General features: G+C 34.7%; 1 protein-coding gene and 1 non-coding gene across 2 annotated transcripts in view; both read left to right on the top strand.

Moving 5' to 3' along the window:
- Positions 1 to 1,278: 1,278 nt before the first annotated feature.
- trnaa-ugc (transfer RNA alanine (anticodon UGC)) lies at positions 1,279 to 1,350 on the top strand. The gene has a single exon. It is a non-coding gene; the product is annotated as a tRNA-Ala (tRNA).
- Positions 1,351 to 1,549: 199 nt separating this feature from the next.
- ift172 (intraflagellar transport 172) overlaps positions 1,550 to 22,004 on the top strand; it is a 48,897-nt gene continuing 28,442 nt past the window's right edge. The window contains exons 1-22 of the mRNA XM_088624917.1: positions 1,550 to 1,789; positions 2,174 to 2,317; positions 2,872 to 2,984; positions 3,175 to 3,214; positions 4,268 to 4,333; positions 4,816 to 4,895; positions 5,076 to 5,163; positions 5,787 to 6,001; positions 6,194 to 6,317; positions 6,674 to 6,769; positions 8,268 to 8,429; positions 9,106 to 9,159; positions 9,461 to 9,564; positions 11,424 to 11,509; positions 13,166 to 13,278; positions 13,673 to 13,840; positions 14,779 to 14,915; positions 15,240 to 15,347; positions 18,556 to 18,640; positions 19,492 to 19,584; positions 20,169 to 20,246; positions 21,129 to 21,377. Coding sequence (XP_088481043.1) covers positions 1,751 to 1,789; positions 2,174 to 2,317; positions 2,872 to 2,984; positions 3,175 to 3,214; positions 4,268 to 4,333; positions 4,816 to 4,895; positions 5,076 to 5,163; positions 5,787 to 6,001; positions 6,194 to 6,317; positions 6,674 to 6,769; positions 8,268 to 8,429; positions 9,106 to 9,159; positions 9,461 to 9,564; positions 11,424 to 11,509; positions 13,166 to 13,278; positions 13,673 to 13,840; positions 14,779 to 14,915; positions 15,240 to 15,347; positions 18,556 to 18,640; positions 19,492 to 19,584; positions 20,169 to 20,246; positions 21,129 to 21,377 — 2,442 coding nt within the window. The 5' untranslated portion in view covers positions 1,550 to 1,750. The remainder of the gene's footprint in view (positions 1,790 to 2,173; positions 2,318 to 2,871; positions 2,985 to 3,174; positions 3,215 to 4,267; positions 4,334 to 4,815; positions 4,896 to 5,075; positions 5,164 to 5,786; positions 6,002 to 6,193; positions 6,318 to 6,673; positions 6,770 to 8,267; positions 8,430 to 9,105; positions 9,160 to 9,460; positions 9,565 to 11,423; positions 11,510 to 13,165; positions 13,279 to 13,672; positions 13,841 to 14,778; positions 14,916 to 15,239; positions 15,348 to 18,555; positions 18,641 to 19,491; positions 19,585 to 20,168; positions 20,247 to 21,128; positions 21,378 to 22,004) is intronic.

Genomic DNA, 22,004 nt, shown 5'->3' with positions numbered 1-22,004 from the left:
TGCATTGTCAGAGCTCTGCTTATGATCCAAGGACACTGTCTGGCTATTGTTACCTCCGTATCAGAAGGTGACACCTAAGAGTATTAAAATGATGATAATTCACATTGTGTGCTCAGTGTTTTGTAGCAAATGCATCCTAAATAAACAACTCCATGCTGGCTTATATTTGTAATCATATGACTAAACTAAAACAGGACCTCAATGCCAAGTCCTTGTGATCGGTACATGTACAGCAGTCTTCTCAAAGTCCAGGAATTTTTTCTAATTTAAACTGGTAGTTGTCATTCATCCTCAGTGGGTATTTTGGAGGACACCAAGCCCACTAGAGAGCAAAATCAGCATCCATAGTGCACTTTTCTGACAAATCTGCACAAGTGGGTTCATAACAGAAATCTCAGTCTGACAATAAAAAATATGCTCACCAAACCTGAATCAGCACTATATGGAATGGAATGACAGTAAAAGCGCAGGTCATACTGTATTTATAAATGCCATTATCCATCTTCCTGAATTATGAACTATTCTGCTAACCAGGAGTTGCAAGCTTATTTGTTAGCATACGCTCAGGTGTAATACCAGAGTTATTTCTTGCATTCTTTTGGCTCTACACACTAGCAGCAGTCAATGAACTGTACAAGACAAAGTTGCAGTCAACAATCTTGCCTCCATACACGTACTGTATAGGTAGATATTACAAAGGTATAGCCATTTGTACAAAAAGTTACAAAAGTGTAAACCACACCGCATAATTAGTATACACCCCTGTACGACCTGCTATACAGTATAACAAACTTCAGTGGTATGTGTAGTCCATCCTTGTGTAGGAAGTGAGAATTTTAATTTTCATTCTCACGGAAGTGAGTTCACCCACCGTCCGTCAGGCCTGTGGCAGATAGACAGAGCTCAGAGAGGTACCAAAAATTTAAATTTTGTTCGAAGCAAAACTGAGCTAAAAAATTGTTTCCAGGAGAAAACATTGTTTCCACGTATATTAAAACGTACTGATACAATCCAGGTGGATGCTGCACATTGGTGGTGGTGCAGGGGAGTCCCCATTACCTGTAAAGCGCTTTGAGTGGAGTGTTCAGAAAAGCGCTATATAAGTGTAAGCAATTATTATTATTATTAATAATAATAATAATAATAATAATAATAATAATAATAATAATAATAATAATACAGGTTGTGGTCTTCCCAAAATAGCGCGTACGTATGTGAATAAAAGAAAATAATTCTAGACAATTCTTAATCAAGAGTTGAGATCCTTGTTTACGAGTAGGGGATGTAGCTCAGTGGTAGAGCGCATGCTTTGCATGTATGAGGCCCCGGGTTCAATCCCCGGCATCTCCACTTCTTTTTTTTTTTCTGTTCGTATCTATGTTTTTTTCACTAAACCACATTCCCACACAATTCTCACGACCCTATATATATTTACAAACATCTGATGCATTGCGATATTCGAGAAAACGTCCACACCCCTACTAGAGCTGAAAGGCTGTTTACAAACTACACCAAATTGTGATGTCAGAACAGTGTGTTTCGTCATTCCTTTGTGCGTACATGGTTACCAGGGTGAAAGCTAGTGTATACAGAAATGTTTCTAGCGCATAGTGAATCTTTCGGATTTGAGATTATTTTCAGTAATTAATGTAAACTGAAAACTATCCGTAGTCATTTGCTTTTTGTCAACTCTTAAATGAGACAAATTATTGCGGAGGCCTGTTGTTGATATTTTACAGTCGTATCAGATATGCAGCTAAAACACCTAAAGACACTTCTAACTCCTCAAGTAAGTCGCTTTTAAAAAATTGCATATTATTTTAATTAATTAGAGGGATTAGATATAACAAATGTGAAAGATACTTAATTAAATGTATATTAATTTCAAGGAGGTTATCGTTTAGTTATAGGTTTAGTTATAAATATGACCAGATCGTTGCTTTGATTAATGGTGGCCTAATGACCGGTTCACAAGTTATAGGTGGCCGTTTGGCTGAAAAATCTGAGTGTATAATACTGCATTTTAGAATGCTCATCGTCCCAGACGTATATTAAATAATTTTGTGACATAGGCCTTTAATTTGCTTATTCCTTATCATAATACTAAGCACAAATGTGTTATTTTTCAATATGAACGGCGCTGCGGCACATACCGTAACGATTTCTTTTACAGGATGGTGCAGCTAAAGTGACTTGCATGGCATGGGCACCAAACAATGGGAAGTTTGCAGTCTGCACTGTGGATAGAGTCGTCTTGCTTTATGACGAGCAAGGGGAAAGGAGAGACAAGTTTTCTACCAAACCTGCTGATTCAAAGGTAGAGAGATTGGGGGAGTTCTGTAGTATTATCGGATCCATGTGTCTACCACTTCGATCTGTCTGATCTGACAAGAGTTTTGCAGTGTGGTCTCAATGGATATTTTTTTGTCTTTCTGCCTTTTGGGTTTTGGTTACTTATCTTCAAGGACGGTTTTGGCTTCTCAGCCGTTTTATATAATTACTAATTCGGTGAATGAACATACTTGGCTGTGTGTTACAGAAGCAGTGGTGGTATGAATGTTTTTTAATTCATACCACCACATTCATACCAATCTTAAAAAATTTTAAGACTTAGGTGTAATGATAAAAACAAAATGTAATTTTGTCTCTCAACGGCACCTGACGTAAAAGATAACGGGAAGGACCTCAGAGGAATAATATGGTGGAATTCTGGGATTCCAGTGAAGACGGGATACATTTTACTTTGTGAAAAACTAGTGACTGTGGCAGATGTCCAACTAATATTAAACCACATAAAAAAATGCTCATAGCACATACAGGGGGGAAAAAAGCTCTCAGACCTTTCTCAGTCATTTTCTTTCATCATTTCAGTATGGAAAGAAAAGCTACGCTGTCAAGTCCATGGCATTTTCCCCCGATTCCACCAAAATTGCCATAGGTCAAACAGATAACATCATTTATGTTTACAAAATTGGCGAAGAATGGTAAGTTTTTAATTTCTGTTAATCATTGGAAGTCAGATTTATTCTAAATTAAATTCATGGGATCTTTGGGCTGAGTGATACAGAATTGTTAGTTAAAAAGTTTTTAGAGGATAATGATTTTTTTCTCATGTTCATTGCATAGTTTGCGTTGTGTGCTCATAGTTTAACATCTTGGTACTTTTATTTGCAGGGGTGAAAAAAAGGTCATCTGCAATAAATTTGTTCAGACAGTGAGTAAAATCCAACTTTTTTTATCCACTTTGTTGAGTTAAACCATGCTTTCAGGAGATGTACTGTATACTAATATTCATCGGAAATGGTGACAGAATTATCAAATCATTATGTATATAAGTAACTATCAGTGAAAGTAATAAACACAGTTCTCAGTTCTCACAGTTCTCCCTGAACAGTTCTACATATGAAGGCTGTATTATGTTAAGACGTCTCCTTAATGTTGGAGTTTTAAAGATTACATTAAATTGGATGTCTTAAATCATGCAAAGATATTGAGTGTGGTATTATGATTGGTACCTTTATCCTTCAACCTAATTGTACTTTTGTTTTAAACAAAGTCTTTATGATGTACAAGCGACAGAAAAAGTTTGTACAGTTTCCTCTCACAGAAAAAAAAAAATGTACTGGTACTGTAGGTAAATAGGCTTCTGGGAATACTGGCCCTAGATGTGAGTGTGTGCGTTTGTGCGTTTGCCCTGCAGTGGACTGCCGCCCCATCCAGAGTGTATCCTGCCTTGCGCCTGTTGTTTGCCAGTATAGGCTCTGGCTCCCAAGTAACACCGCATTAAAAGAAGTTGTTAGAAAATTGCTGGATGGATACAGTAAAAAGTGCTTGCATCTCTTTTCAACAGCTTGTGAGCAACTTAGAAACAAAACATAGTGTCAAAGCATTTATTTATTTTGTTATTATGGGTAGCTGCGTCAGCATGCGTAGGCTGCAAAGGAACAAGTAATTGTTTTATTCCATGCTGAAAGGAGAAAAAAGAAAACACAACATTTCGGCCGTGGAGCCTTCTCCAGGTGTTAGCTCACGCTCGAAGAAGGCTCCATGGCCGAAACGCTATGTTTTCTTTCTTCTCTTTTCAGCATGGAATAAACCTATTACTTGTTCCTTTGCAGCCTACGCATGCTGACGCAGCTACCCATAATAACAAAATAAATTCATTTATTTCATGTGTCCTCCTTTTTGGTTATCTTTGATTTTTATTTTGTATTTTGGTTATTATGGCAACGTGCTTGATTGTGTATATGACATCCCTTTTTTACAGAGTGCCGTGACTTGTCTTCTTTGGCCTGCAGAACATGCCATTATTTTTGGTTTAGCTGAAGGAAAGGTGTGGCAAATTTGTTACCTTTCTTGTAGTAATTGTATGTACTGCACAGAAATTACAGATCCATAAGTGTGATTCTTCTTATTTGTAATGCAGGAATACATATCTACAATGTAGTTGAGAGGATACCATTTTTTTAAGTCTAAGATACAGCAGTAATATTAAATTGTTTCAGTATTTTGAAAACTAAGTTCAGTTTTCAAACCAAAGAAGAGACTATATTTAAATGACAAATGAATATTTGCCTTGTTGTTAATCATAATTATTTTCCTCTAAAAATGTGCTGTGAAGTTCTCTACAAAATATTATTAACAAAATCTCATTTTGCATCATTTTAGCTCTATTTTTTGTCCTTCATAGCAAGTAATACATTTATGCAATTTTAATTGAACACATATATTTGTTGATGACGTTTACATTCTCAGTAAAAATGAAATTTTCAGTCAAAATAAAAAAAAAATTATCCATGTGTCTTATCTCAACAGGTCCGTCTTGCCAATACTAAAACCAACAAGTCATCCACAGTTTATGGGACAGATTCCTATGCGGTTTCCTTAACAACAAAGTGTGTATTTTAGTCTTATGCTTAGAATTGCATTGTATATGACCAGTCTGTCTACACATTTTGTAAAGTACTTTAATCCTGTTTCTCTGTATTATGTGTTAAGTATTTAAGACTTTCATTTTTTATTAGTGGCATTGTGATCTTTGAGTCAAGTGCTCATTGAATTTTCTTTTTTGTCAGTGTGTCCGGAAAAGGAATCCTTTCTGGCCACGCAGATGGGACAGTGGTGCGCTATTTCTTTGACGATGAAGGATCAGGTGAATCCCAAGTATGACATTTATGTTTTTCTCACCACCTTGCAGTAAAATGGCAGGATCCTGGTTGTTCCTGAATTGGTCCTGTCCCACACAATTGGCAGGATTCCCTGTGCATTTTAAATTGAGCAACCCGAGTTGTGTTTATGAGTGGCTATAGTTAGTTTGCTTTTGTTTTCAGTCATAGACGGGTGGGTAGGTTTGCTTGTGGTTGTCACAGGGAGCACAGGGTGCATACTTTAAAGTATACTTTTCGTTTAGAAGAAAATAAGACTTATATGACTGGAAAAGCAATGCACATTCTCTAGTCATCTTGCATTTTACAAAAACAGTGTGATAACACTTGTGTTTGGGCATATTATTATGGTAGTTGTGGTGTGGTGTGGTAGTTCTATAGTCATAATTGTTCCTTTAAAGGCCAAATAATTTTAACACAGGATGTCCTAAATTGCTTATTTATTTTATTGAGGTTTAAGCCAAATATTTTGGGAGTTACATATTTGTCACATAGCTTGCATTTAAGAATATTGTAAAAGTACAAATTTGAATTGAACCTTTTTGTGTTTGATGGCAGTTTAGATATATTTTTTGAGGTACCTGAGAGCTGCATGCATCTTCCTTCCATTGTTTGCTGTAGGGCAAACTGTTGACACATTCCTGCCCACCCTATGCCTTGGCGTGGGGTGCAAACAGCATTCTGGTTGCTGGGTGTGATAAGAAGATTGTGGCCTATGGAAAGGAGGGCAGTGTGATCCAGACCTTTGACTATAGCCGGGACCACTCTGAGAAGGAGTTCACTGTGGCAGCCACCAGTCCTAGTGGCCAGTCTGTGGTCATTGGCAGCTATGACAGGTCAGTCTTGATATTAGAGGGCATTAAAATTAATTCTCTGATGGACTGTTCTTAAAAGAATGACCAGAATGACCGTTGGATCTTTAATAATTTGTGGCCAGAACACAATTGATCATTTTTTAAACTTCAATAGTTACATCCTTTGAGATTTTGAATTTGTTTTCTCTCCGTATTTGTATTCTGTTTTTCCAGACTCCGAGTTTTTAACTGGAGTCCTCGGAGAAGTGCCTGGGAGGAAGCCAGTCCCAAAGAAATTCCTAATCTGTACACTGTCACAGCTTTAGCCTGGAAGAGGGATGGGTCACGCCTTTGTGCTGTTAGTATTAATTGTCAGATAATTGAAAAGCAACAGTAAAAAAACCTTTGAGGACATTACTATAAAATCAATTATGTGCTTTCTTGGTTCTTATCTTTGATTTTCACTGAGTGTGCATGCAGTTTGACTTTAAGTTTATTCCTGTTACATCCCCAAATTTCATTGCATAATGCTTAACCTACAGGGTACATTGAACTTGTATGATCTGAACTAGAAGCTTGTGGGTTGAGGAGTTAAAAATTAGACAAAGTACTTTTGTCTCAGTACCTTTGATGTACTTTAATTGGGCAAAGTAAATCCTTCACATAAAATGCTAAGGAAATGTTCAAAAGTGCTGTTTTCCGTTCTTTGTGCAGGGTACATTATGTGGAGGAGTAGAACAGTTTGATTGCTGCCTTCGGAGAAGCATATATAAGAACAAATTTGAAATGACTTACGTAGGACTGAGTCAGGTAAGCTGTACAGTATGCAGAATATGCTTGTTAGAGGTTTGTTAAATTTTTGGTACTTACTGTATGCCTAAGTATAAAACAGATTGGATTATAGAAACACCAATGTTGTTTTTGAAGCATTATTAAAAAAGGGTAGTTTCTTATTCTTAAAGATCACATTATTAAATTCTTAAAGATCTCATGCTTGAAATTCCAGCCAGTTATGTGTAACAAATCGAAAAGGCAATTTAGAGACAAACAATTAGCCTAACCAGCGTGTCTCTTGGAGCACCTAGTGAAAACATATTGTAGATTTACATGGACCCCACATAGAGGGCACTCCAGCTCGAAATTGAATGCAAGACCCAGAGTTGTAAAGCAGCAGTTCTATCTACCATACCACTGTGCAGTATTTTTGTGTACATGTACAGTAAACCCTCCTTTGAAAAGACAACTAGGTAGAAAGGGATGTCTGTTATTGCCAATTATTGTTATTGGATGTTATTGTAATTGTCTGTTAAATCACAAATACCATTTATTTTACCCTAAAACACAGTATTATATATGAGAAAATAAATATAATATTTTTATGCATACTTCATCTTTGGATGGATATTTTTAACTGCAATCAGTGCACTCAACGAAAAATGATCCTGTGCCTTTTTTAATATAAACAAGCTTTTTATTTCATGTCATATACTGTATAAAATGTGTTAAAGCATATAAAACAAAAACAACACCCATCATAAGCAATTGACTATCTCCCTGTAGGGCACCATTGATATTCCTAATTTTATAATTAAGTTGTTTTTAGTTTTGCGTTGTTTTATTATTTGTGCATTTCTCCGCTGTTGCAGGGAAAGTCTGATGTTTTGGATTTTATCAGATTTTGTCTGTTTAATCCAACATCCAGTATAGTAAAGTCCTTTAAACCAAGTGTTTACCACACAGCATTATGCAACCCATCTGTGGGTCTGTTCTCATGTGGATTTTTTAATTTAATTTTAAATATTATATATTACATTTATGTTGAGGTTACACATTATGAAGCAAACATTTGCCATACGGTAGAAGTGTCTGTAGGTTTTTTTATTCCGACTCAGCTCTCAACTAGTTAAACCATCTTTCTGGTTACTGGTTTAACTGGATTAAAAATTTCTAACAGATCTTTAGGTGCCACTATTTTAAAGAGAGTTTGAAAACCTGCAGACACACTGCTCCTCCAGTAACAGAATTGGACACTCCTATTATTAATAACCACATGTGGTAACTGTTGACAGAGAATTCTGTTTCCTCTTAGAAGGGGGATTGTAGATTTGAATTGCCATTCCTAAAATGATAAACTGTCAAATTCTTTGAACTTGTGTTGCTGTCCTATGTTATGTTATTATAGTAATTTTATCCAGTCCAGCATCTGACCTTATCAACTGGCTTGACACTTGACCATGAGAACCATTCGCTTTTTATGGCACTGAAAAAATCTCACAAACTCCATAAGCATAAATGTTCATGCCTGCAGGTGATAGTGAAGAACCTATCCACTGGAACCCGTGTGGTGCTGAAGTCACACTACGGTTATGAGGTTGATGAAGTTAAGATCATGGGAAAGGATAGGTATCTAGTGGCTCACACCTCGGACACTTTGCTTCTAGGAGATCTGGGCTCTAACAAGTTAAGTGAGGTAAGAAATGCCTGTCTTGAATATACCATATGGAAGAAAGTTGTACACGTTCCTTAATTTATTTTGTACTTGCTGTGTTGACTATGTGTGTCTCTCTTTTGTGGTTGCTGATCATTTGACTAAACCAAGAACAAATATCTTCTGAAAGTACTGTATTTCTCAAAGATGATTCCAAAGTGCTAAAGTGGGCATAGAATTAAAACAATGTTCCATAATATATTGTGGCTAATTAATGAAGCACAGTAGATTTGAACATATGTGGGTTTACCTCACATTACAGGTTAAATGACTAACAATGCTATTCTTATAGTAGTTGTTCATTTCAGTATGTTTGAATTGTAATCACCATATGTTAAGCCTAATCACATACCCTACGGTATATTTTTCTTTCTTTGATATAATAAGAGACATTTAATATACTTATCCCGGTGCTGTGTTTGAAGTTGAAGTCTTAATAAAAAGTAAAGGCTTTTTATTGCTGTCGTGTGCTAATCATTCATTCATTATTTCCCAGATGCTTTCAATTAAAAATCAAAATAACAAATGCACAGAATTACTTCTCCCAGTTTCTCCACTCCCTGTATATAATGTAGCAGAAACAAAATGATTGAATGACAATGTCATATTTTGGTGCAACGAGGTAATGTCTCCTGAAAGATCTGTTGTTGTCTTCCAGGTTGCATGGCAGGGATCAGGAGGAAATGAGAAGTTTTTCTTTGAAAACGAAACTGTAGGCAATGTACTTTTTCTTTCTTGTTAGGGCCCCCACTTTTACAGATACAGCTTTGCGATCACCTTTTTAATGCTCAGTATAGTACTCTTAGTATCTGAAATTGTTAAATTTTGAAAGGCTCAAATCATTACATTTGATCTTAATTCACAAATCAACCTCATTTTGACCAAATATGCAAAATGTTGCTGAAACAGTTTTTGTAGTTTATTAAATGTAATCTGCAAAGGACCGTTTTAAAATAATGATTGATCTAGATATTAATTGGACTGTTATAATCTCTTAATCTCTAAATCTCTAGGTGTGTATGATCTTCAATGCTGGGGAACTGACTCTGGTTGAGTATGGAAGCAATGAAATCCTAGGATCTGTAAGAACAGAGTTCATGAACCCACATCTCATCAGGTGAGGCTTCTTTCAGCGTGTTTTAAAATGTGCAATTTTGATTTTTTTTGTATTGTGTTCTGAAAACAGCTGGAGTGTTTCAGGGTAAATGGTAATTTGGCTTTTTGAGCAAAGGAGAATAATCTATTCAGAATAGAAAACAACTTCAAGGAATTCATTGCCTTTCTAATTACCTGTTTACCAATTGGACATATTTGCATTTGTTGTAATATGTTTTTTATAGATTAGTGATCATTAATCCTAGTCCTGAGTGATGGTACTGTATGTCTACAAATCTTCAATCAAGCTGAGCTCTTAATGACTTGAATCATCTTGTTATTGGCTTAATTAGGCCCATGTATTAACATTTCCTAGCTCTTTAACCTGGATAATCTGCAGACACAATGGCCCAAAGGACCAGGATTATGAAAATAAGTGCTAAATACACTTGATATGGAAGTTTATTACTGTTATAATCTGTTTGTGTTTATTAAACATTTTCATTTAGATGCTAAGTTCCTTTTCCTGCATGGTTAACTTTTCAGAAATGTTCTACCAAGGTAAATGAGTAAACGTAATACATTTAAGAGAAAAGGCCTGCTTAAATGTGGTGTGAAAATTGCTTAACGAAAAAAAGTCATGGGTATGAATGAAGCAGCACTGCCCAAACTTATCTGTCAGCAGGTGGCAGTATTTCTCCATTTTAACTGAAATTGTCCCTGTAGTTTGGAAAATTAATTTTAAAAGCATAGCTATAATTTTATTATAGTGTGTTTATCTTAGGGATTATAGTAGTATAATGGCATGAAGATCTTTTAACTAACTGAATAAATTAACTATGTTTGAATCATTGCTCTGCGTTCATGTTGGTCCAAGCAAATTGTCTTGCCCTATTCTACCTAGTTGTCACAGTTTGAATATTATAATAGTCAAGTAATGTACAGTTTGGTTCTTATGCTATTACAAGTTTATCTATTTGTGTTTAGTTTTTTTATTGTGTGCTTGTGTTTCTCATTTAAATGTCACTGCGGTCACTTAATATGCTGCTTACAAAAATCTAGAGAGATACTTTGCTCACTTGTCTATTTTGCCAACAGTCAAAGACAACAGAGTATCATACACTCATAATGCAGTCAATCAACTTAATATCTATCTGAAACTGAATAACTATTATAATGATGATAAAGATAGAGCATTTGAAAAGGTAATCCTATCATGAAAAAATTGAATATCACAATAACCAGCTTCTTCTGTTTAAAGAACCACTTGGGTAGAATACCATATACTGATTGCAAACATTACCTTCCTTGCTTTTATGAAAGGCACTTGTAGATTATAAGGTTTGTATTAAGGTCACTAGGCATTCCTTTCCACACATTAACTGTCTACACCTTATCTGTCTGTCTTCTAGGACATTGGTTGCATTGAATTTTTCCAAACAGTGTATTCATAGTCATGCAAGATAAAACATAAGCCCAGTGATTTAGCTAACAGGTGCAATTTGTGACTACAAACTAACTACAAAAGTGTAGTCTCAACTATACTGTTTTCTGCCAGGAAATTAAAATTTCCTTGCCTACCTTCAGGTATTTGTGGTGTGACATTAAAAACAGATAATGCAGGGGATGGTCTCATGTTTGTTGATACTTTTTCTATTATCAGTTCTTGGGAGTTTCATTCACATTTCAAGTATTTTTATAGACATATGTTGCATTTGAAATCCATGAGAATGCTACAAACAGAAAACTGTCTATGGACTTCAGTATGTGTCGTTTGGTCAGACGTAAAGCAATCAAATCAAATATTCCTAAATTAATTGTGAGTATTTCAGAAAAGTATTTATACTTTTGTAATACAATAACAATGGTTTATGCTTTTAGTGTTCGACTGAATGAGAGAAAACAGAGGGGCATAGAAGACAACAAAAAGCTAGCTTACTTAATTGATATCAAGACCATTGCAATTGGTAAGATGCTTCAGACCACTTTCTATTCATGTACCATAATAAAATTAATAGTAATGAATGTAAAATTTGTAGTGAATCATTAAATGTTAATCATTTAAGAAATAAGTATAACTTCACAAATTAATACTTTAATACTAAACAAGCACTTCTAAATTTAAATGCAGTAATGACTGAATTTATTGTGTAGCTTTTTTACTCCTTTTTCTTACTTAAAAACTTTCTGGAAGACCTCAAACTAAGCATATGTTTGTGCAGTAAGTGTCTTTCAATTAAAAAGTGACTTCACAGCAATAGTGTCAAAGCTCAAATCAGTCAACACTGAGCACCATCTGTTACGGGACTGTCCAGTTAGTATGCTAATTAGGTTGAAAGAAGTCCTTCTGTCTTTTTTTTTCAGCCTGTGAGAATGAAAACCTGATTCCATTTTATATCTTTATTTTTTCAACATTCCAAGAATCCCAATCTAAATGGAAAATACAGAATTTTTCAAACATCCTCATTCTGTTCTTATAATTTAAATTAATTTGTTAATTTACCATGCAGGTGGAAAATAGTTTTGTGTTTAAATGAAATTTGAGCTGTAGCTTTTACTACGTCTTAATGTATTGTAAAGTTTCCAAGGAGTTGACCCATTTTTCTCTTCTGCCTTACCAAAACACCTTAGATTTTTAAGTCCTCTTTTTTACCCATTGTACATGGGTTACAGTTCTGTGTATTGTGAGTAAGAAAAGAAAATCTGCAAGAGTCCCAGATGTGTCCCATAATTGTAGTACCTTGAACAATGCAACTAGAAATGTCCTAAAGTGATATAATTTATATTACCTTTATAAATATACCATCTTATAGCTTCAAAGTCAGGATGACATTTCTTATGATGGTTAGACCTCATAAGTCTATACATGGTCACAGAATCAAAGAGAATTGTTGGTTGTGCTGTTACAGTTCAAAGTCTCCAATGTGGAGTTATGAGCCCACAGACAGCCACACCAGCAGTAGCTGTTGAATGAAAACACACCTACTACAAAATACATGTTATGTTCATTTTTAATAGTATAATTCATTTTCTGTTATGGTTAAATTCAGACTTATCGACAATTAATGGGGTCACTGAGTTGTTTAGATGAGGGAACAATGGTCTAAAATCAGAGGAACAGCATTACATATGCAAAAGAGTATATGTGGATTAAGATTAATATAGATTGGGCACTGTCATCAAGATATCTGTTACAAAACTGCACACAATTTACAATTTAACAGGAGGAAACATTTAATGTAATAAAACTGAACTGTCTTAAGAGGTGAAATTATATTTACCCTTGCAGTAATTTTGATCTTTAGCTTAGTCATGAAATAAATAGTACAGTATTCTTGTCATTCTGAAATATCAGCCTTTAACTTCTTTGAAACTATATTCTGTGCATAAAGAGGAGGAATTTAACAATTTGTTCCTCATTCTTTACACAGTGTAAATTTAAATGTAAATAAAGATGATTCAGGTTTTATTTACTTTTGAGAAATTAAAAAAATAATTATACATTTCTCAAGCTGAACATTGTTGTTGACTTTGTGTTTATGTTATGTAATACATGCACAGTTATTTTACATCTGCCCCTTTCATTAACAGTTGTTTAATTTTTTTTCTCCATACCCTTTCAGTTGATCTTATAGGTGGCTTTAACATAGGAACCATCAGTCATGACACCAAAATTGACTGGCTGGAATTGAATGAGACTGGACGCCAATTGCTGTTCAGGGACAAAAAATTACGGGTAAGACATTCTAAAATTTTAGTTCTATCAAAAATCATCCTAGACCAAGAAACAAAACAAAGAACAGAGTGAACAGGTGTGCAATATACTGTATGCATTGTCTTCCCTCTTTCCATTCAATTCTGCAATTTTCTGTTAGCATTCCTCCAGGTTCCTCAAACTTTTTAATGCAAATTGTCCTATGAACCACTTATATGATACCTCTGTCTATTCATATATTTCCTTGTGAAAATGCAATTCTGTAAGGTATCTCTTGAAATTGCTTTAGTCAAAGTTTAGTAAACTTTAGTAAATATGTTTGAGCCCAGTTGTGAAATTACAGTATATGTACATTGTCTGTATCTATTGTTTGTGAGTAATGATATATAGATAAATTGGCCTTCTCTTTCTCCAGTTGCAGTTATATGATATCGAAAATAGTGTCAAGACCACAGTGTTGAGTTTTTGCTCTTATGTCCAATGGGTGCCTGGCAGCGATGTGATTGTTGCTCAGAATAGAGGCAATCTCTGTGTGTGGTATAACATTGACAGTCCAGAGAGGGTCACTATGTTCCCTCTCAAGGTAAGGAAATATTAACAGCAGGAGATCCATCTGTGTACTTTCTTAAGTATTAAGGACAACTTATACAGTATGGTACTGTAGCTTTGTTTAACAGTGCTCTTTACTTGGAAGATATCTACTGTAAATTTACTTTCCATGTGTAACTTTAGCCTTAAATGATTTATTTAACTGTTTTTTTGGGCATGTCTTTAGATTATTACAACACTGTATAATCTGACTTTAGTATCCTTATTCTAAAATACATATTCATGTAATATTAATAGTGTTTATTTTCTAATTCTAATTATATGTAGAGGTAACCTCTGTGAAAAATGTTTAACAATCATGGATAGTCACTTCTTATTTCCCAGTTATCCATATTTTGAACATGTGTATTATCTAGTGATGCTTAATTTGTTTATTGCTTCTTTAGTTTAGAAACACTTTTGAGTCTTAGGTGTCTTAGTGATCAAAACATAAGGGTATGTATTATCCTATTATAGATTACTTAAGCATCAGCTTACATTGTCAGAGTAAGAGCAGATGTATTTGATATTCATTTTCAAAATACATGTACTTGAATATTTATAAAAGGCTCTAACTTGCAAGCCAAAATATTTTGCAGAAACAATATAACATACTGTATATAAATGAAAAGAGAAGAAAACAACGTTTCGGCCATGGAGCCTTGTTCGGGTGTGAGCTCACACCTGAAGAAGGCTCCACAACCGAAATGTTGTGTTTTCTTTCTTCTCTTTTCAGCATAGAATAAACCTATTACTTGTTCCTTTGGAGCCTACGCATACTGACGCAGCTACCCTCCTGAGCTTAATATAATAATGCACAGTGTTAAACACTGTCCATCAAGTAGCCATTTTACCTGTTTAAAATACAACAAATTGTGGTAAACAAGCAAACTGCAAAGAGATATCTTCAGATTCTGTTTGTGCCATTTGTAGGGTGACATAATAGATCTGGAGAGAAGCAATGGTAAAACAGAGGTCATTGTGACTGAAGGTGTGAACACTGTGTCATATACTCTGGATGAGGGACTCATTGAGTTTGGCACAGCCATTGATGATGGAGACTATTACAGGTATGAGAACATCACATATAGATGGCAATGTAATTGTACTGTATGTGTTTTTTGGACACTTAAAGTGACAATTATGTTTCATTGTTGATGTGTAAATGTAGCTTTACAAGGCCTGAAATGTGATCAAAATCCATTGATAACAGGAGCAAAGTTTGGTCTAGTGTTTTTGTTCTTAAGGAGATGTTAATCCTGCTGATCTGTCAGAATGGAATAAAAATAATTCAAAACCTAAATTATTAATGTGCAAAATGATTAAACCTTTGCCAATAACTTCTATGGTTAAGTGAAAGAAATCTTTGTTATTGACATAATATTTTATTTTAGGGCTTCTGCTTTCCTGGAGACCCTTGAAATGTCAACAGAAACTGAGGCCATGTGGAAAACTCTGAGCAAACTCTCGCTGGAAGCCAAACAGCTGCACATTGCAGAAAGGTCAGTGCACTGTCTCTCTGAATGCTGAGCCTCTGTAGCCCACAGGAATGCTTGTAGCTAAACAGTCCAACAACGTTTTAGCTTGTGAATGAACAAGGTTTCCTGAAAGTAGTTCAGACTTTTATGTCTATTCTTTGACTAATAATAGTCTATTTTGAAATGTGAAGACTGGAAGCAAATACCAAGGCCTTGGAGTATGATGGGGGGGTCTAGCTAGGGCTCTTTTTGTCAAGAAATCAAAATAAGGGCCTTGTATGATAAAATACTACTGTTTATTCTAAAATATGAATAGCATAGCTTTTAAGTAAACATATTTAGTGTTTGCATTATCAGAACAGATCCTCTGCGTAAAGATGTTGATCTTGAACTTGACTAATGTTTCCTCTGTGTTCCTCATCAACTAGATGACTCCTAGTTGATATCTATTTAGTAAAATATATCAATATATTCCTCTTATGTTAGTGCTTGGTTGATATTACAAGTCTATTCAATCCTTATTTGATTCTTAACCTACGGCAAAGAGGCATTAGAACTAATCTCATCAGGGCAAAGTAATACAGCAGTGTGCCAAGCTTCCTTACGGTATACAGACCAGGGATAAAATCATAGAAAAGTTTTCAGACCAACTGATGTTGCATGATTCCGGGACATGGGATGAAATTGGAGTTCCTGTAGAAAACAAAAAAAAAGGTAGAACATGGAACTTTCATAGAAATTTCAGTCTAAAATCAAGACAGGAATCTAAAGTTATGAGGCAGAAATGCTAACACCCCAGATGGATTTATATCCAGTTGAAAAATTACTCTTCAAGCAAGTCTTGACTTCAGCATTGCAGCTTAATTGCTTTTTAAATACAAAAGTTAAAATTGTTAAGCCTAATGGCCTTCTCTTAAAAAAAATTGGGGAGGCAATCGGATGAGGAATTTCAAAAGTTCTTTGCTGTCTTGGGTCCAGTTTACAATTAAATGTTTACATTTTCAGCTAAAATAAACGCTTCTTTTCAGAGTGATGTATTACTAGTGGCAATCATAGAATTATTTAGACTCACCTAGAACATTGCATGCTTTTTCTGCACTCATCATTCTGTTTTTTTCCTAACTTAACATATCTTTGGGTCACTTTAGTACAACCTGTACTAAAGAAATATACATCTTAATGCTGTTTTTCCATTAATATTGAGTGGATGGATTTGCATGAAAGACAAACCTGCAAAGTAAAGCAGTATAGTCTAAGAGAGACTACATGAAGGGATTAAAACAAGCTTTCAGTGAAAAAAAACTGTTTTTCATTATGACTTACCCTTGGACCGAAGTATAATGTTTAGAAACATTTGTCATTGATAAAAGTGTAATTCAGTAATTGTAAATATTATTATTTCCATATTATTGGTAGTAGTCAATATTATTTTAAAACTAATATTTCATAATAATATCAGATTTTTTAAATCATGTCAGTTTTATAACTTTCAGAATCTTGAAGCAGAGACTTAATTATGTCCCATTTATCCCCCAGTATCACATTTATCGTGCTGTTACTATTACTTATTTTATGTATCTGGGTACTCTGGTTTCCTCCCACAGTCCAAAGACATATAGGTACAGTAAGTTAATTGGTACAGTAAGGATGCTTTCTGACCTTTATTTCACATGCAGCAGTGTTTTTATAGGGTTCTTGAATGGATTAGTAAATGGCAGAACACTAACAGATCTTAACAGAAATTATGTAACAGAATATGAAAAAAATCAGTTAATGAATGAAAGAGCAGTGGTGTTTGCTGACCTATGTGTTGCTATTAGGGTAATTATGTATTACAAGTAGTCCAGACGTCAGTGTATTATGAAAAGGACCTAGCAAAATAACCGTGGTTACAGCCCACAGATCTCCAGATGTGTATAAGGCTACTACAATAAAATTGATCCAAATAATAACTCTCAACACTTCAGCTGTGGGCTAATGAAATTACATAATAGTGAGAGGCAATAATGTTGGCTTATAGTTGACTCATTTAAAGGTCACTTTAATTGTTATGAGTCCAATACAAATGGGCAAAAAGGGACATTTTTTTCTAAGGAAGCTTAGCTTGTTTAAGATGCAAATATCTATCTTCATTTTTAATAAATCTCATATTGAAAGTATCTTAATAAACTGTTTTATCTTTTCATTTATTAACACCAGTAGAGAAAATTGTGATTGCTGGAGAAAAACAGTGAACTTTAGTAGCAAAATTATTGACATATTTGAGCATAATAAGGTCAGCCTTTTTGAAGCTTCTTTGAAATCTCGTTAACCTCTCCAAAATGGCCCCGTCTAAAAAACTTTAGAAGCTAAGAGATTTAAAGAAGGCTAACAGTTTTATGGGTGGTGTGTCACACCTCACCCACTATGAATTTACACTATTCCCATCTGGGAGGATTGTCTGTGTCCCAAGGTGTAAGATTGATAGAAAATCCTTTATCACACTATGCAATTTCTCTTTTGAGAAGGTGAAGTTAAATAATTTTCTTATTATAATTTTTCAGAGGCTATGTTCTTGATTATTTAGTAAGTGATGGTTTTTATGTTGTGTTCTTGTGCTGGTCTCTGCCATGAACCAAATTACCCTAATAAGGCAATATAATAATAATACAGTTTAAACTTAATTAACTTAAAAACATAGATCTTCAATAAGAACAAACTCTGAAAGTTTTCCCTGTACAGTTTCACATTAATAATTAAAGGAAAATACAAATGTAGATCAGTGAAAATGAATAAGCTTTAACAGAAATTAATCTATTAATATTATTTGGGAATTAACAATTGCATTATTAATATTACAGATAATCTTTGTTTAACATTTTTACATATTAAATATAATATAATTTAATAATATTACTTGTATTATAAATATAATACAAAAATATTTACAATCAACCGTTTTCAAATGCCTGTAGTGGTCCATTGCTAGTTGGAGAATGTTAAGTGAATGGCTGGATTGTTGATTGCCTAATGATTCGTCTCATCTGTTTCATTTGAATTAATTGACTTGATTAAAGGTTTGACACAGCTATCAAATTTATCCATTGTTGAAATCTGTAAATTTGTCAGGGCTTTTATTAAAATATATTTTAATTTTGCTTTTCATGAAGATCTGCATCAGCAGCAATAACAACAATAAAATCAACGTGTTTTTCCATGTTTTTAAATGCACTGTATAATATTTTTCTCTTAGGTGTTTCGCTGCCCTGGGAGATGTATCAAAAGCTCGATTTTTGAATGAGACTAACAAACTTGCAGACCGAATAGCGAAAGAATATGTATGTAATTTTTGTTTTAACTTGTCCATTGATTTAAGCATTGATTCACATGTAATATGATTTGTGTGTCTGATACTCCAGACTCAAAGTGTAGTGTATATTTTTTTCGTTCCCGTTGTGCTTGGGGTATTGACTTACTGCACTTCACTGAGTTGACCCCATTCTCTAGGGAAACTTACAGACTTGGAATCCCATGTAGGGGAAAACAATTCTGCCAGCTGGGGTGTGCTGCCTTGGGGCTACCATCCCTGGCTCAGAGAGAATGTAGACTGACTTTTCCCTTTGGATAGTATAACTGGCACTCGAAACCAAGCAACAGCATGCCACTGATCCACAACTGAACATCTGCAAACATCTGCCGTTTTTCAAGCTGTGCCAACAAATTCATTTTTGTTTTCTGTTTTTTTTTTTTTAAAGGATTGCCAAGTTTGTATAGCTAAATAATGACTGCAGGTGTGTCGTGGAAATGCACCAGACTCACCCTGTTTTGTTTTTACTACTATTACTATCCATCTCTAACAACGTTATAACCTATGCAAAAGGGACTCTCTATTGTTGACAGTACAGTTGACAGGCATCTGAGATGCTAAATATATTATCGAACTTTACTTTTATAAGCTGAATTGAAAGGTTGGCCAGTAGATGGCAGTGTTGTGGTTTTGTATGGACAAAAAAATAATAGGAGGAATATTTGGGCATAGAGAATTGTCTAGAGTTGCCCGATTATAGTTTGGAACCATGGACCCTAATGTTCACGTTCATGAAATGCTTTGTTTCCAACTGGAAAAAAAGTAGCCTTGCATTTGTATTTTTATTCAAGTGTTAGTAAAGTATTCATGCTTTGCTTTCAGGGTGGTGATGGCACGGAGTATTACCAAGTGAAGGCCCGCCTTGCAATGCTTGAAAAAAATTACAAACTAGCCGAAATGTATTATTTGGAGCAGGTAAATTTTATGTGGCAGTATTTTTATGTTTAAGTTCCATTTGTTTGCTGGAGTCTGCATTATGGCTGGCTTCAGCTTCAAAGTAATTTGACTTCATTGATGTGCAACAGATGTGCACATCAATGTTTTTCAGCAAGCCGGTATAAGTAACAATTAAAACAAGTGCCTATGATGACAAAAACAAAATTGTGCTTGTTTAAATTTTAAAAGGCAATTGACAGAAAACCTAAGAAATTGTATTTCTGTTTAGATTAATTTGCCCATTGCCATTTTGAATATCACTGTACAATATATAGGCCATGTTTTTTCAGTACAGTTAAGTCGTAAAAGTTTCCAGTGAAGGGTTTCTTTTTCCTTATACTGAGGATAAACTTTATTGAACATGGAATCCCCATTTATCTTTAAAAATGTTATACATTGAGTTATACTGAACAATTTCATACTGTAAGGAACAGGGATGTAGGAGTCAATTCTGTGATCTCACAGAACCATGGTTGGCTGACACATAACACCTTACAGAGTTGTTTTTGAGATGTTTCAAACACAAGAGCTATTTTATACCTTTTTGTGTTTTTATGTCCTAGAATGCCATTGATGAAGTGATGGAAATGTATCAGGAGCTGCACATGTGGGATGACTGCATTGCTGTAGCAGAAGCCAAGGTAGTACATTTTTCTACTTTTACATTCTACCACTGTTTCCTTTTTATTTTGTTGTCGATTCTGGTAATCACGGTTAAAATAAAAATAGCAACAGTACTTACTACACAGAAAGAATGGTTTAAATAGATTTACCTCTGTGAAGTTATAAAACCTTTAGATTAAGTGTAGCTGATCTTTAAAGTATTTTGAGTTTAAAATGTCGTACTACAAAATGTGTAAGAAAGACTCTGTGGTAGAATTATTTAGAAAATGCTCCAGTTTATTCCAGTTCAAATAAGGTATTATCAGAATTCAGATGCAGACAAACTTCTAGTGGCAGGGTAAGTTAAACTGTACTAATATTTGCAGCTCATTTAAGGACATGCCTGTCTGGACATCTTTGTTTGCAGGGCTATAAGATTTAACAACGTTTGGCATCTGTAATCTGAAACTATAGAAAAAGAGCACCATCTTCCTATTGTTTGAAGTCTTTTAAATTATAATCTTAAATAGTTAATATAGTTAATATTATTTGTAATATTATTTATGTTTTAAATTGATTGAGTTATATTCTTAAAAGCCACTCAACATATACTGATAAAGCCTGGTATATTATTAAAAGTCACTTAACATATAAAATGGATTGTCAGTATTGGGTGAGCAGAGTCCCAAAGAAGAAGTAATACTGTATCCTTATGGAATACAAAGGCCACATGAATCTGTGCAAACTGAAAATGACATGCACTGTACATTTGCTCTCTTTCTTTGTCAACCATTAACCTTGAACCCTTGGGTTTATTGTTTTTATCATGTGTGAATTATGTTAATAGGAAACACCTTGTTATTGCTAATATTTGTAATATTGGATAACTTACCTCTGGGTACAATTCTGCATTGTTTTAGGGCCACCCTGAGCTGGACAACCTAAGACGAAGTTACTACCAATGGCTGATGGAAACTAATCAGGATGAAAAGGCCGGTGAGGTGAAGGAAGGCGAGGGAGACTATTCTAGTGCCATTAACCTGTACCTGAAAGCAGGTCTCCCTGCTAAGGCCGCCCGCTTGGCAATGAGCCAGGATGAGCTCATTGCCAATAGTGATGTCGTCAACAGGATTGCTTCTGCCTTGATCAAAGGGGAGTTCTACGAACGGGTAAGCATTCTGTTGCTGTGCTTCCGTGGTGCAACTAGCTAGACTAATACAGAGCCTTACTATATAAAAATAAGTGGCATGGACATAACACTAATATTTACAGAATGTAGTGCCAAGCACAAAGCACAGACCCAGATTCAGCAATATTCTATAGATTGGCCATGTGTATCTCGTAGTGCCTGATGTTGACGCATGTGTAGAAGGCTTATACAGTATAACTCTTAGAACACTACCTCTTTGAATGCCATTTTGGTATTCTCTTTAGAAGAAAACACTAAATCCAAAAAGAAATGCAGAGATAATTTTATTGTCTTCAGTACTTTACTTTCCCTGTGTTTTCACTTTTTTACTGTAGACCCACAATGTCTGGAAAATGGAGCTGATCATGATACTGTTGATAATGATACAATTATGCTTTATTATATCAGTCAGATCTAAAATGTTTCTATCAGGATCACCTTAGAACCATGTTATGCTGGCTTCTTTGTATATTGTTTCTACGAGTGTTCAACTTTTCTATATATGCATATAGTTATAAAAGGAATGTACCTAGTTACACCCCAAATGTTAAACTATTCTAAGAAGACAAGAAAACTCCATCCTGTTAAGGGATGCTCATTCTAGCCT

This window comes from Lepisosteus platostomus, chromosome 3 (genome assembly GCF_059453375.1).
Source record: "Lepisosteus platostomus isolate fLepPlt1 chromosome 3, fLepPlt1.hap1, whole genome shotgun sequence".
Classification (NCBI taxonomy): Eukaryota; Metazoa; Chordata; class Actinopteri; order Semionotiformes; family Lepisosteidae; genus Lepisosteus; species Lepisosteus platostomus.
The sequence above is the reverse complement of the archived record's forward strand: the minus strand, read 5'-3'. Positions and strand labels throughout refer to the sequence as shown.